Below are 13,818 nucleotides of genomic sequence, written 5' to 3' on the forward strand. Positions count from 1 at the left end.
CTTGAAATACTCGGTCATTCACAAAGTCAGGCTTTAAGGGTTCTGAATAGCTGAGGTTTTACCGTTTTGTTTGTTTTTATTATTTTTATAGAATTATGGGGTATGTGTGCAGATTTGTTACATGGATGTAGTGCATAGTGAAGTCTGGGCTTTTTGTGTAACCCTCCCCCAATTAGTTACCAGTAGATAATTTCTCATTCCATACCCACCTCCCACCCTTACTATGTTTTAAAAATGAAATAGAATTTGGGTGAGCCTAACTGGCAAAAAAGTTTATGGAGGGTTTATGTTAATCAATCACTGGAAGAGAGTTCTCTGCCGCATTTGCTGAAAAAGAGAGTCTGTAAAGCCCTCACTTCAGTACTTAGTCATCTCCACTCCTGAGCATCCTGATGTGTGTCTTGTCACCTCCCGTGTGGGCAGTTCCGAGTTTCCTTCCTCCAGCTGCACCATATAATTTTTTAGCCACAACTCTTTGAACATATAAAACATTCTAAATGCATCATGTCTTTCCAGATACAAATACCAATCTAGTGCCCTCAGAACTGTTTTCTTTAGATTGAAAGTAGAAATTACCACTAACTGGCGAAAAAAAATAAAGAGAGAGAAAGGAAATATGAAGTTTAAGATACTACTGTGTAAGGTAATGTTAACATAGTTTTTTCCTTAAATGCTACTTTTATAAACAATAAACCCAGAAATCCTGGCTACCCCAAGGTCATGAAAAGGAAAAGGGTTTTAAACAGAAAAACCCTACAGAAAGATAATTATTTTAATAGCTGCTGCCAGGAATATGCAGATGAGCATAAAGCTATCCCAAATTAGCAATTAGATAAATCTTGAGGATTATAGTATAGCAGGATTTAAGTTCCCTTTTCAAAAATGCCATAAATCTGCTGGAAACTGAATGAACGTGATTGCGGCTATGTATTTTTTTGACCCGATGCTCTTGCAGCTGTGCAAGTTTGACCCGCACTGAGATGCCTCACTGAGTCAGCCCTTTCTGTATCCTTGTCTCTGCAGCGCAAATCTGTCCAAAGCCGCCTGGGGAGCGTTAGAGAAGAACGGTGCCCAGCTCATGATCCGCTCCTACGAGCTTGGCGTCCTTTTCCTCCCTTCAGCATTTGTAAGTGTCTCTTCCAACTGCCCAGTTGGTCACCTGTGAAATGAGTTGGGTTCTCTTCCTCTAGTTGCAGTGGCCTGACCAAGGTCATCAGGTAACAGAGTCAGGATTCTTGACCCAGGGCCTGTGCTCTTAACCACCAGTCTGTGCTCATGAGCTTACTGAACACTCACTAATCTAGGTACAGCTGGATACCTGCTCTCAAGGCATGTGCTTAATTAGAAACTGACACTAGTGCTTCGGGTAAAGTTAATAATATTTAGGTAAATACTGTGAACCATGATGTGAAGGTTTATCACAAGGTAGTTAGTAACAAGTCACCAAAGGAATGGCCCAGCCAAGCATAAGACATTTTAGGAGGGGTGATTCATTGATTGGAGGATGCAGTTAGGAAGCAGGAGCGCTTGGTGGGGGTATTTCAAGGATGCCTAGGATTTAGGGTGCGTGTAGAGAGGTGGGAATGGCATTGCACCTGGAAAGGAACTGGCAGGAGCATAAGCTGGAAGCAGAGAATCTCGCATCAGCAGCTGGAGTTCAGGGGATCACAAAGGACACATGCTTCTTGCCCAGTGAGCCCCCTGGAAAGGCACCATGTTGCAAGCTGTCTCTTGGGATGTCCAGCACAGCCAGCTTGTCTCCCAGCTTGAGGTTTCTGCTTGGAACAGCTTGAGGTTTCTGCAGCCAAACGCTCTAGACGAATTGGCTGGCTTGCCTATAGGGACTGGGTTGTACAAACTCTCTGTTTCTTTAAACATGAGAACCACACTTGGACCAGAGAGACATTCCCCCTATGAGAGGCAGAGAGGCCCCAAGATCTCCCATCTCGCCTCCTCACACTCACTCTGAACATATGCTCAGAATTGCCCTCATGATGAGCTGGCTAATGATTTTTTCCCCTTTGCTTGTTTGCTGGTTGCTATAGTTGAATTTATGATAAACACATGTGACACAGCTCTGTCGTGAACCACTTTGGACCATAATATTTAGCTGAGGGGTGTTGTGTGCTTGTCCGTAGACTGAAATCTGGACCCACATGACACATGGGAATTTGGTCTTCAGGCCCACTGGAGAGCACCTTCCCTCCCAGGCCCCTGACGTTGTCCACTGTTTCTCTTCTCACTTCTCAGGTGAAGAGCTCTTTTCTCCCTTTCTCTCTCCTCCCCTTCCAGTCTTTATCAGTTCTTTTCCTTTTCATCTAAGAATTTCACTACAAGACCCTGTACCTGGCCTCATTTGAGGGTGTTATCTTAAGATTTCAGCATGTTTTGTCTCTCTCCTGCAGAGTAAAAACAAAGCAGATCTACATGTTGCTTGCAGCTAAAGATTTCAACTTCCACAGCCCTTTGTCACAGCTCCTGGGAACCAGTGAAGTCACAACACAGATAGCAGCATTCAGTAATTTGGTGTGACTATAGTGACTGTGGCTTTAAACTGAGGCTGGAATTATCTCCCACTAATAAGCAATGGAATAAATTCCATGTCATTCTCGTTTGGCTTTTGTTGTCAGCATTTGCAAAAATCTAGTCTTTTGTGACTGCTCTAACCTGATCTCTGATCATGAAAATGGTAATAGGAAAGAAATATGTTGCCCTTCCAGGTCCTCTAGACCTCTAAGCTACTAATTTTTCAGATATTCTTTCTCTGACTGTACATTACAGAAGGCCAATAGAGAAAGTGACAATAATCATTAGAATCCCCAAACTGACTTTATACTGGGCTCTTATTTCTGTATCTTTGGAATAAGAAAGGAGCCCCACTGTAGCACGTTCTAGGTAGAATAGAGATTCCATAATTTAAAAAGATCAGCAGACAAGAATATAAAAAACAGATTCCACCCCTTCAGTGTATACCAACAGATTCAAGAGCTGGGCCCTAATTAAGGTGATATATAATTAACATACTAAGATGGTAACAGATTCTCCAACAGTCAGTTTGTTGGCATGTCTCGGGATTACAGAGCCTGAAACAGTGCTTTCCAGCATGTTCCTGCACAACACTGATGAGGACCCACAGACTGCACCTGTCTTGCCATCAGTCACTTTCCCATTTGGTTGGGTTGTCTGTGTCCTCCAGTGAATCATAAATGACTTTTGGCAAGGTGCCGTAATTAGGTATTGTGGACAATACGCAGAAGTGTTTTGACCTTGCCCTCCCCAGGAGCTAATAGTCATATTGGCCATGGTGGATGCAGAAGTCAGATAGAGAATCCTATATGTGAGTAATAAGACAAGAGACATCCCAGGTGTGAGCTGAGTGCTAATATATAAGGGAGGTGTCTAGCCTGAGTGAGCAGACGCCAGAGGACTGAAGGGGGCATTTGTGTTCTTTTGGTTGTGTTTTATAGAAACCAACTTGAGCCCACAGAAGGAGAGAGTTTATTGAAAAGATGCTGGGGGGAGTGTCACGGCATCAGAGGAATTGTTGAACAGCTGAGACTTGGGAGGGAGGGAGGGGGCCCGCTCCTGGGGGCCTCAGCGGTGACCTCCTATCTGGGTTGCTTGCTGCCACTGTCATGGCTCTGTGGCTCTGGTGCTGGCCATTCAGAGAAGCATTGTCAGGTTTTTGCATTACAGGAAACTTTGTTTTTAAGCGACTATATCACAACATCTGTGTTGTTTACTGTTATGTGAAGCTTCTGGAAAAGTAGTAGACCTTTGCTCGGCCTTCAACGAATTAACATTTATGGTTTTGACTTTGAAGACAACCCAAAGATCTGTGCCATGAGGTAATTTGTCATTTTGCTGAGTTTATATGAGCACAGGAATGCGATGCTTAGCTTGTGAAGGAGAGCCTGCCCAGCAGAACAACTCAGTGTTTCCCTCCTAAAAGTATATCCCAGGCTCGTAACCGAACATTCCAGCGGCCTGGGATCAGCTTCCTGGACGTTCAGTTCAGTTCCATAAGCACCCTCTGCCTCCTGCTGGGGATAGGATTAAGGATGAGATGGAATCTTCGTTTTTGGGAAATTCAGGGATAACTTGAGGGAACAGACACAAATTATTACAGTATGTGACAAGAACTAGGGATATGGGGCCTTTAAAATATAAGGGCTTTGAGAAGAGAGGGAGCGTGTTATCTGCCTGGGGGACTTGGGAAAGGCTTCCTCAAGGAGGTGACATTCCATCTGGGTTTTGAGAAATGAGCACAGGCTTAACCCACTATAAGGGGAGCTGAGGCTTCTAGACAGAGATAACAGTACATGTTATATCTGGGAAAGAACAAACAGTTCCATGTGCCCGGAATGGGGACAGGGTGTGGGGCATGAGCCATGGGAGGTTGGAATCCCGACACGAAGGAGATTAGGGTTGGCCTTGATCCCACTCGGATAGTAGGAAGCCACCAGTTTTCTAAGCAGGGTTAGTGGTCTCATCAGGCCAGTTTTCAGAGAATTTGAATCTTATGAAGTATAATTCTTAAATTGTGATTATAATTTACATTATTCAAAAGGTACTTGAGGATACATTGCAGATATCAAAATCATCATTTGGATCACACTGTTTTAAAAATCTAATTGTTAATTACTGTTACCATTCACCCCACTGTCCTAGTTCAAGTGCAGAAATCATCTTTGACAACTCCTTCATCCCCATATCTATGTAGCAGCCAAATCTTGTCATTTCTGACTCCTTAATACTGCTTGATAATCTGTTCCCTCTGGCCATCCCTCTAACCACTGCATGCAGGTCATGTCTTCTCTTACTATCGTAGCTCCCACCTCACCTCCTCATGGTATTCCTCAGCCTGCTGCCAAAATGGTCTTTGTAGACCACAAATCTAGTTACATTACCCACCTGCTTCAAATCCTGTAAGGTAGAATACAGGATCCTTGGCATGGCATCCTTTGTGAGCTGACTCCTGACTACCCAGGCCTCACCCTTGACCTCTCATTCCTGGTACTTTGTGTTCCAGCCATGCAGAACTCACGGTTCTCCCTGTGGGCCAGGTCCTCCCTGCTAGCCACCCCTAACCTGCATTGGGAATGGCACCTTTACATCCCCACCTTCACCTACTGCGCTTCACTCCAGGCGCCCCTCCTCTGCACCCTACAACTTTCTAGAACCTGGGGCTCATCACATTTCCCACTGTATCGTGACCCCTGTTGATTTGTGTGTCTCCTTCATGAGATTGAGCTGCTTTCCCATGGGTCATGTGGGAGGCTTTTAGTAAATGTTAGTTGATGATGTTTCCTTTAAGTTCCTAGAGTACACATGGCCCCATACTAACTAATGTGAAGGGAAATGTACAAACAGTGTCTGTGGAGTCTGCATTTGGTCCAGTGGCTGTTGCGTGTAGTGGGTACTTAAATATGTTCATAAATCATGATGTAAGCAATTTGCAGCATGGAATAGCCTATGTGTAGCTGTCTTGTTGAAATTAAAATACACCCTTAGGAACCTATTGCAGTACTTTAAAAATGCCAGTCCCTATATATTCATTTAATAAATGTATTAATTGTAATCTTAGAATATTTACTGACAATGCAGTTTGTCAATAAATAAGGACTGATGTTATTTCTTTTTTTATGTTTCTCTCCTCAGTACTAGCAAGACTTGCCTTTTAATGTTTTTAGTTACATATTTGCCAAATAGACTTACTTAATACAAAATTTTGTAGTCATCCTCTGACTGGACATTATCCAGAATTCAGTTCCTTGAGATCAGCCCACCTTTGTGCTTCTTGGACAGAACTCTGTGTCCATAACACCCACATTTCTGAGTTATCAGCAACTGGAGTTGCCACTTTTGTCCTTCACCAGTGGACCATGTCATTCACTGTGTTCCAGAACGCTGACTGGAGGCCATTGTTGCAAACAGTCAAGTTTAGTGTCCAGAACAGCACAGTGTCGAACACTACAGAATCCTCACCTAGAAGGACCCTGCAGTTCTCTGCTTCCCCCGCAGCCATGATTAGGACGTGTCACTCAGCAACCAAGTGGCCATGTGACGTGACTCTCCGGTGGCCTAAAAACTATAGTGGTTGGAGAGCCAGCATTTCCCATTCATAGTAAAGATGCCATTTGAAACCTCTGGAGGCTCATGAGTCCCTGGCACTACTTGTTCCAATTAAATGAATGAATCCAGAAATATATCCTTTTGAGATCAAATTAACTTGCAATTAGAACAAGTTGTCAGTAGCTTTCCCTTTCATTAAGAACACTTTGAAGAGCTTTGGAGATTAACGTCAAGGTACATTTGACTTTGTGTGCTCAGCACTTAGTGATGTTTGGTTCGTACTAGGTGCCTAATAAAAGTTTGCTGATTTAAATCAAAGACTTTATTCTTTGAAGTCTAGTATCAGCTTATCAATTATAATGTTTTCTGGGTTGTCCCTTTACTTTCAGTGTATTTAACTTTTAAATTAGACTAACTCATTAAGGTTCAGAAAAATCTCAGTATAGGAAAGATCTGAGGATTTTAAAGAACAGTAGCTATGTTCCAGACCCTAAGGCATTTGTGTGTCTATCAGGGAATTACAAATGTTTCTCTTTGCACTTCATTCCTTTTGGTGTTTATTGAGCACATACTTTGTCAGATACTGAGTAGGCCCTGGGCTTGAGCCTGCCTAATGCATTGTGGCTGGAATGCCTCCTACCACTGGGAATAATGCATGTAACCAACCACCTGAGAAGCCTGGAACAACATTCGGTACTGTTACCTTCCAGATGAAGGTAGCCCAAGTGGTCCTGTGCTTGTCTTAAGATGAGACACTCTCAGCCTCCTCTGAGCCCCAGGTTCACTTACTATTCCGTAATGGGTTCCCACTTTTCCATGGTCAGAATCAAAAGTGTTTCAATCAAATCTCCAAAAAGTCAAGTCTCTACTTTCTCTTTTCTCTGTCCTGGTTAAACTATTTTATTGTCTTTTTGTTGTCAAAAATGGCACATGCCACAGGTATGTGCTCTCTTATGGCTGTGGTTGGAAGAACTAAAAAAATTTACAAGAGCCACCACCATAACCCTCTCCTCGTCCTCCCTCCCTGCACCACCTCTGCCCTGTGCCTTGGCCCAGCCCATCAGCTGTGGGCTCCCAGGGTTTCCCAGGAAGGCCATAGCTGGGGAACAGTTTCATGTGGCCTTTTTTGGTAACTCTGATGTTCTCATATCCAGCTAACAAAGCCACAACCCTAGCATTCTGTTCCTTCCTCTCACCTGTCCAATCTCATCTGCCCTGGCAAGAATTTCGCTGCCTGCTCCTACAGTCATCTCCCTCCCTTGGATTAACTGACTCTCTTTTTCCCCATCTCAGCTGCTACTCTGCTTCTGGAGCTGTGTTTCCCCCACATGTCAGGGTCTATGTTCCTCTGCGCTTAAACTCTCAGTGGTTCCCCTTGGCCCATGAGACAATGTCTAGATTCCTTTGTGTGACATCAAGGTCTGCTGGGAGCTGGAACAGCATGCCTCCCAGCCTCCTTTCCTGTCCTCTCCCCTCACTCCCCTGGGCTTCATCTCCCACAAGTACTAGTTAGCATACTGTGCGTAGGCTGTAGCAGCCACTGCCGCTTACTAGTGTGATCCTGGGCTGCTCCTCTTGGCCTCAGAGACTCTGAAATAACTTGGGAAGAGACATAATATGGGAGAACACACTGGAGAGATCCCAAGGACCAACAAAAGGGACTCTCCCAGAATACACAGTTTGAAAATGTAGGGATCTCAGATCTATAGGAGCCAAACTGATAGAAATAAGATGGACTTTGAAGTGAGACAGACCAGATTTGGGACCCTGCTTACGAGCTGTGTTAGACTTAGCCCCGTTATTCTCAGCTGTACGATGGGGATGGTGTAGAAGCCAACTCACAGAATCACATGAGAATTGAGTTATGACCTGTAAAGTGTTGAGAAGAGTGCCTGGTGCTTAGCAAGTGCTCGGTAAGGGTTGATATTAGCAGTAGCAGCAACAGCATATAAACCACACAGTTCCACAGAAGTGCTGAAAGCAGAAGCTGATACTCTGTGAGCTTTGAATTAAAATCTTGATGTCACTTGTGTGATGTTGTGGTCTTTTTTCCCTTCTGAACTCTGTATTCTACCACACTCAAACAGCCCTTTGTTTATCAAAAACTCATCCTTTAAACCCCTGTTAGGTTTACACTTCTCCATGAAGCTTTTCCTAAGTCTGTGTCTGGAAATACTTCAGTAGTTGATCGTGCACTGCCTTGCAGGAAGAACATGCCACCACCTTCCTGAAATTCACTTCCTTGTCAATTAGCTCATCTTTGATTAAGTATACTCCTCTGGCAAGCTCAGCTCCTATCACTGTTTTACCCAGGAAAACCTGATGCCTTGTGTAGGGTTTTACCACTTCAGGTTGCTACATTAGATGCAACTAAAAAAAAAATAAATTACATCTCTAACTGAAATTGGAGCATGCTTCTTGTTCTCTCTGATTGAGCTAAGCTGCTAAATCTCAATCATCCCAACAATAACCAGTTCTTTCACTCCCAAAGCTGATGAAGGGAAAAGCCAGCAATTTCTTGTGTGTGATAGATGTCCACCCTCTCACCTGGTGCTTTATAAATGTATTGTCTTAACTGTCTATTATGTATGTGTGCCTGGGAGGGTGCCTTCCTCTGTTTTGTAAAATGCCAAGTGATACCACTGTGATATATAAATGATGATAATTAGAAGACAGCCTCAAATTATTTGACATCCAGATTGAAGAGAAAAGTGGTACTTTTTTTTATAATACCCTAGAATTTGGATCAAAAATAGCATTCAATAAAAAAGCATATTGGTTCCTGTCAGACAGGGATGGCTCAAATCTTCTTATATCTGAGGTCAGACACCATAGAATGGAGCCATGGAATAAGGCATGTAGTATGTTAGATCTGGGTCCAGACCATAAAGAACCATAACCCATTGCCATGATGCATTTGAAAATATCAGGATTAAGCTAGCAGCTAAAGAAGGAGGAGGTTATTTTTTACCTGAAGCTCCATAAAAGTATTTAATAATCGTTAAATTGGCATCACTTCCCAAACTCTGGCCTCTTTATTTTTAAAAATATACAAATGCCAGGGTTTCCAGAATTTGGCTCATCCTGACTTGGCCTGCCTTAATGTTAATATTGACTCTTAAATTTTCAAGGAATTCTTCCTTTGTCATGGCTCCTGGTGATGAATGTGAGACCATTTGCTCGGCAGAAGGAACCTAGGACCAGGAATCAGAAAAGTAGGGTTCAATTTCCAGCCTTACTACTTTTAATAGCTGTGTGGCCTTGGGCAACTATTTAATCTCCAAATATGTTTCCTCTTCCCCAGGGTCACAGAGAACACCCTGAATATATTTACTGTTATGCTGGTTTATTTCCTGGAATACTTATTTTGGGCTGGTCATTCTAAATAACTTTTATGGCCTCAAAATAGCCCTATGAACTAGGTGCAATTATCCTCACTTAATAGATGAGGAAATCAAGGCCCAGAAAGGTTAAGTAACATACTAGAGTCACACAGCAAGTAAGCAATCTATAAAAGTGAGAGATGATTAAAGAGTTTCCTCAGATCCAGAGTGTGTCAAAGGTAGGATGTGAGGGAGGGATACCAGTGCTGCATGTGCTGAGGAGCTGGCCCAGCTGCCCTCCATGTCTTCCCCATCCCTCCTCCGCATTAGTGCTACGGTCCCCAACCCTCGGGGTACCAGGCCGGGCATCACTGCCTGAGCTGCACGCTGCCCAGCACCACCCCCGCAATGTGCCGTGGAAAAATTGCCTTCCGTGAAACTTAGAAACCAGGCTGCACAGCAGGAGGTGAGCGAAGTTTCATCTGTATTTACAGCTGTTCCCATCACCACCTGAGCTCTGCTCCTCCCCTTCCTCGACTCCCCTGCCCCCCGTCCATGGAAACATTATCTTCCATGAAACCAGTCCCTGGTGCCAAAAAGCTTGGGGACAACTGCATTAGTGGACTTGCCATCCCCGGGTGTGTGCCTGCCCTGTGCCATACCAACTCTACCTTTGACTGTGCTGCTCTCTCCCCTGAAGTTCTTCCCTACTATCTGTTTATCAAAATTACACCAATTCATCAAAGCCCAGCTAAAATAGTCTCTCCAAAGCCTTTCCTTATCCTGCACTGGAAGGTCATTTTTTCCATTTTTGTCTGGAGCTTGTCCCAGGCATCTGTCACCTCCTGCCTTTCACTGTATTAGTGATCACCTTCTTCATCAGTGCTGTAACCCCATACTTTCCTATAGGTCTTAACATGCACAAAACACTTTCACACAGTTTCATTTGCTCTTACGCAGAAGCCTATAAAGTAAACATGGAAGGTACTTTAATCCCATTTCTATCGCTCAATATTTCTTGAACCCCCTACACACCAGGACTTTGCTAGGTGTTAAAGTTAGCCTCGCCTTAGTAAGGTACATGGTCACGGAGACTAAGATCTGTAGTCCTTGTTGTTTTTACAGGTTCATAAGTCATTAGCATTGTTTGATGTGTGGGTATTTAGGATATGAAGAGTGCACATGTAATTGGGTGGTGGACAGAAGGAATGACAGACTAACAAGCAGAGTGCCAGGATGGTCCAGGAAGGGGGCCAGAGACGATCGGTGTGTGGCAGCACAGTAGGGGGACGACAGCCAGGTACTAAGCACCTGCACTGTGGTTGGCCCTGTGGTAGAAGGAAATGGCAGTGTGTTGTCAGCCCAGATATAGAACCTCAACTTCCACCCTGATGAAGACTAAAATTAATCAGGACTTCAGTCCTGTTCAGGACTTCTTGGAATAAACCTTGCATTTTGGAGGTCTTGAAGAATTTTCATTTGTATACTTCTGTCACATTATATTGGAGCATTTTCATTATACATGAGAGCAACTTTTATTTCTTTTTACTCCAGAGCAGACAGCCTGTTACTATAGCAATATTGGAAGTATTTTGAGGTATTTTTGTACAATTTTACAAACTCCCTGCAGACTGTACATAGTGTTTGGTAGAAATGGGCTATCATATCCAAATTGGTTTGTTTCTTTATATCCTTTGTTAAACTTTTGCAAACTTTGCCATAATTCCTGAAAATTAAAGCTCTCTTATTTTTAGAAAACAAAATAATCTGTGGAGGTTGTAAATATATTTGCCTATGAAAATTGAAAATAGCTCTGAAATAACTTGAATTTTGTTGTACCGTATATGATTGCTTCTTAAAATCGTCGGGTTTTTTTCAGAAAACGGAGTGTAATTATAGATTCCCTTTGTGTGTCTGCAGGGCCTAGACAGTTTCAAAGTGAAACAGAAATTCTTCTCTGGCAACCAGGAGTCGGCCACCTTTCCTGTGCCGTATGATCTCCCTCCAGAACTGTATGGAAGTAAAGGTGAGACGCAGATGAAGGAAAACTGTGGGTGGATAATACCATAGTAGTAGAAATAAACAGCCTAGGAGAAAGCCATTGGTTTCAGTGGGAGCCTGGTTCATGGAACCCTCTGGAAGCTCAGGTTTGCAGAAGCCCCTTTGTCATCCTGTCTGGGGCTGCACTTCTGAAACTGGTTGGTCTTGGAACCCCTTAGCACTCTCATAGTTCCTATACAGATGCTACTCAACTTATCATGGGACTATATCCTGATAAATCCATCATAAGTCAAAAATACACTAAATACACCTCATCTACAAAACATCATAGCTTAGCCTAACCTACCTTAAGTGCTCAGAATACTTAACTGAGTCTATACTTGGGCAAAATCATCTAACACAAAGGACTATTTTATAATCAAATGTTGAATATCTCATGTAATTTATTAAATTACTGAAATATGGTTTCTACTGAATGCATATGGCTTTCACACCATTGTAAAGTCAAAAAATTGTTAAGTCAGGGACCATCTGTATTAGAAACTACAACCAAGAAATTTAACAATAATAAACCCCTTGTAACATACTTTCTATAACTATCTCCAAAAAGAAGAAATTAGCAAGGAAAGTGATTTATGTTTTTGCATGCCTCTTTATTGTGTAGTTTAAAAGAAGACACCTGCATTGTCATAGCTGCTCTCTGTTGTGATATCACATGTCACATAGCTTCCGCACACCTGTGTGGAAACGGAAGTGAAAACAAGTGGCTTGCTTAGTATTAAAAATAATTTTGACTTCACAGATCACCCTCTCCAAAAGGGAGATCTCCAGGCCACACTTTGAAAACTGCTATACTTGACTATGACTTTAAGGACAGTGACCAAATATTTTTCACAATAGAAAGTTACTAGGAATAAGTCTAGATGTCCTCTGAGGAAAGCTGACTGGCTTAGGTACAACACTTCCATCTGCCTGGGTGTGACCCAGCCTCACAGGCTGTTGTGCCACTTTTAGCAGCCCCAAGAACAGCTGTCTTTGAGGTGGGTCCACACCATACTTGCACAGAATGAGATTGTATAATCAGGATACACTTAATAATTTAAAATGGCAAATGCTCATACCACCATAACCAACATACTCTCCCCTGGAAGGTATGGGCCTGCATGAGTAGTCAGATTATAATCTATAGGTTTCTGAGCCAGGGCTAAATCTGAACAAAGAACATTTGTTTTTTGATTAGAAAGTTTTAATGACACCACTGCTTTAACACTCCAAAATCTACAATTCCTTAACAGGGTCATCCTTGCCCAGTGGGGTCCCCCAGTTCCCTAGACAATGCTGGGTAGGCTCTAGCAACTTCCCTACCCTCACTCACCCTTCTCAGCTTTCATGGTGAGCCAAACCTCCCCTTTCTGACAGACCCATTCCTTAGATTGTGTTGACACATCTAACAAAATTAATCCTATCTCTTGCTGTCCACTGGCCATCCTGCCTCTTGCAGGCAACTTTGCATTTCTCTAATCAGTTGTGTTGCTACTAAGTTACAGAAGGCATTCTTCTTCCCTAAGTGTGTAAGTCCTCTATACATCTCTGTTGAGTCCTCTATATTTGTTGTATATGCGTGCGTATCACTTTTTCACTAGCAAGGTTATATAGGTTTTATTACAATTTTAAGGAATCTGTCACCACCCTACTTGCCACCAAAAAAAAAAAAAAAGAAAGAAAGAGAACCCTATTTAAAACCAGGCCTTGTTTATGTGCCAACTCCGCAACTTACTAAGTAGCCTTCGGCATTTTAATTACTTCGTCTAGGCCTTAGTGTCTCTATCTGCAAAATGAGGAAAATATTCTGAATACCCACCTCATACGGTTGAAAAGATTAACTGAGATAGTATCTATGAAGTGCACAGCACAGTGTTTAGCTCAGAATTAGCAGTCAATAAATGTTAGCTTCTTTGATCATAGTTGCTTTTATTAAAATGCCTAGTTCAGTTCTTGGCACATAATAGACAATGAATTAGTGTGAATTCCCTCCCCTTTCCCTTGGTGAGCTGATGATTTTACAAGTCTAAGACATGTGCGGGTCATTCCCTAAACCTGCCTGGACCTTGATACCCATAGCCCCTTCTCCCTTTTGGCTTTGTGCTATACTTTTTTTCTTCCTTTCTCTGTTCTTCAGGTTCCTTTTCTTTCTTGTTTTGTTTGTTTTTAACCTGAGTTCTCCTGAATAAACGTCATAGAGATGGGGGCTGACTGTGATTGCCGTAGGCCATATCTGCTGCGGCCTAGCCTTGGACCCTGCACTCCGTACCCCAGCTCTGAACCCTGGTTGGATTCCACCCCTCCCTTTAGTCCTGATCTTCAAAGGAGTATCAAAGCAAGAATGGAAAAGATAGAAGAGCCTTAAAAATGTCCTGAG

General features: G+C 42.9%; 1 protein-coding gene across 1 annotated transcript in view; it reads left to right on the top strand.

Annotated features, from left to right (window-relative positions):
* The window catches only part of TDP1 (tyrosyl-DNA phosphodiesterase 1), a 78,502-nt gene that overhangs the window by 58,058 nt on the left and 6,626 nt on the right, over positions 1 to 13,818 (top strand). The window contains exons 14-15 of the mRNA XM_069465213.1: positions 1,024 to 1,126; positions 11,319 to 11,424. Of these exons, the coding sequence (XP_069321314.1) occupies positions 1,024 to 1,126; positions 11,319 to 11,424 (209 nt within the window). The remainder of the gene's footprint in view (positions 1 to 1,023; positions 1,127 to 11,318; positions 11,425 to 13,818) is intronic.

Source organism: Eulemur rufifrons, chromosome 2 (assembly GCF_041146395.1).
Source record: "Eulemur rufifrons isolate Redbay chromosome 2, OSU_ERuf_1, whole genome shotgun sequence".
NCBI lineage: Eukaryota > Metazoa > Chordata > Mammalia > Primates > Lemuridae > Eulemur > Eulemur rufifrons.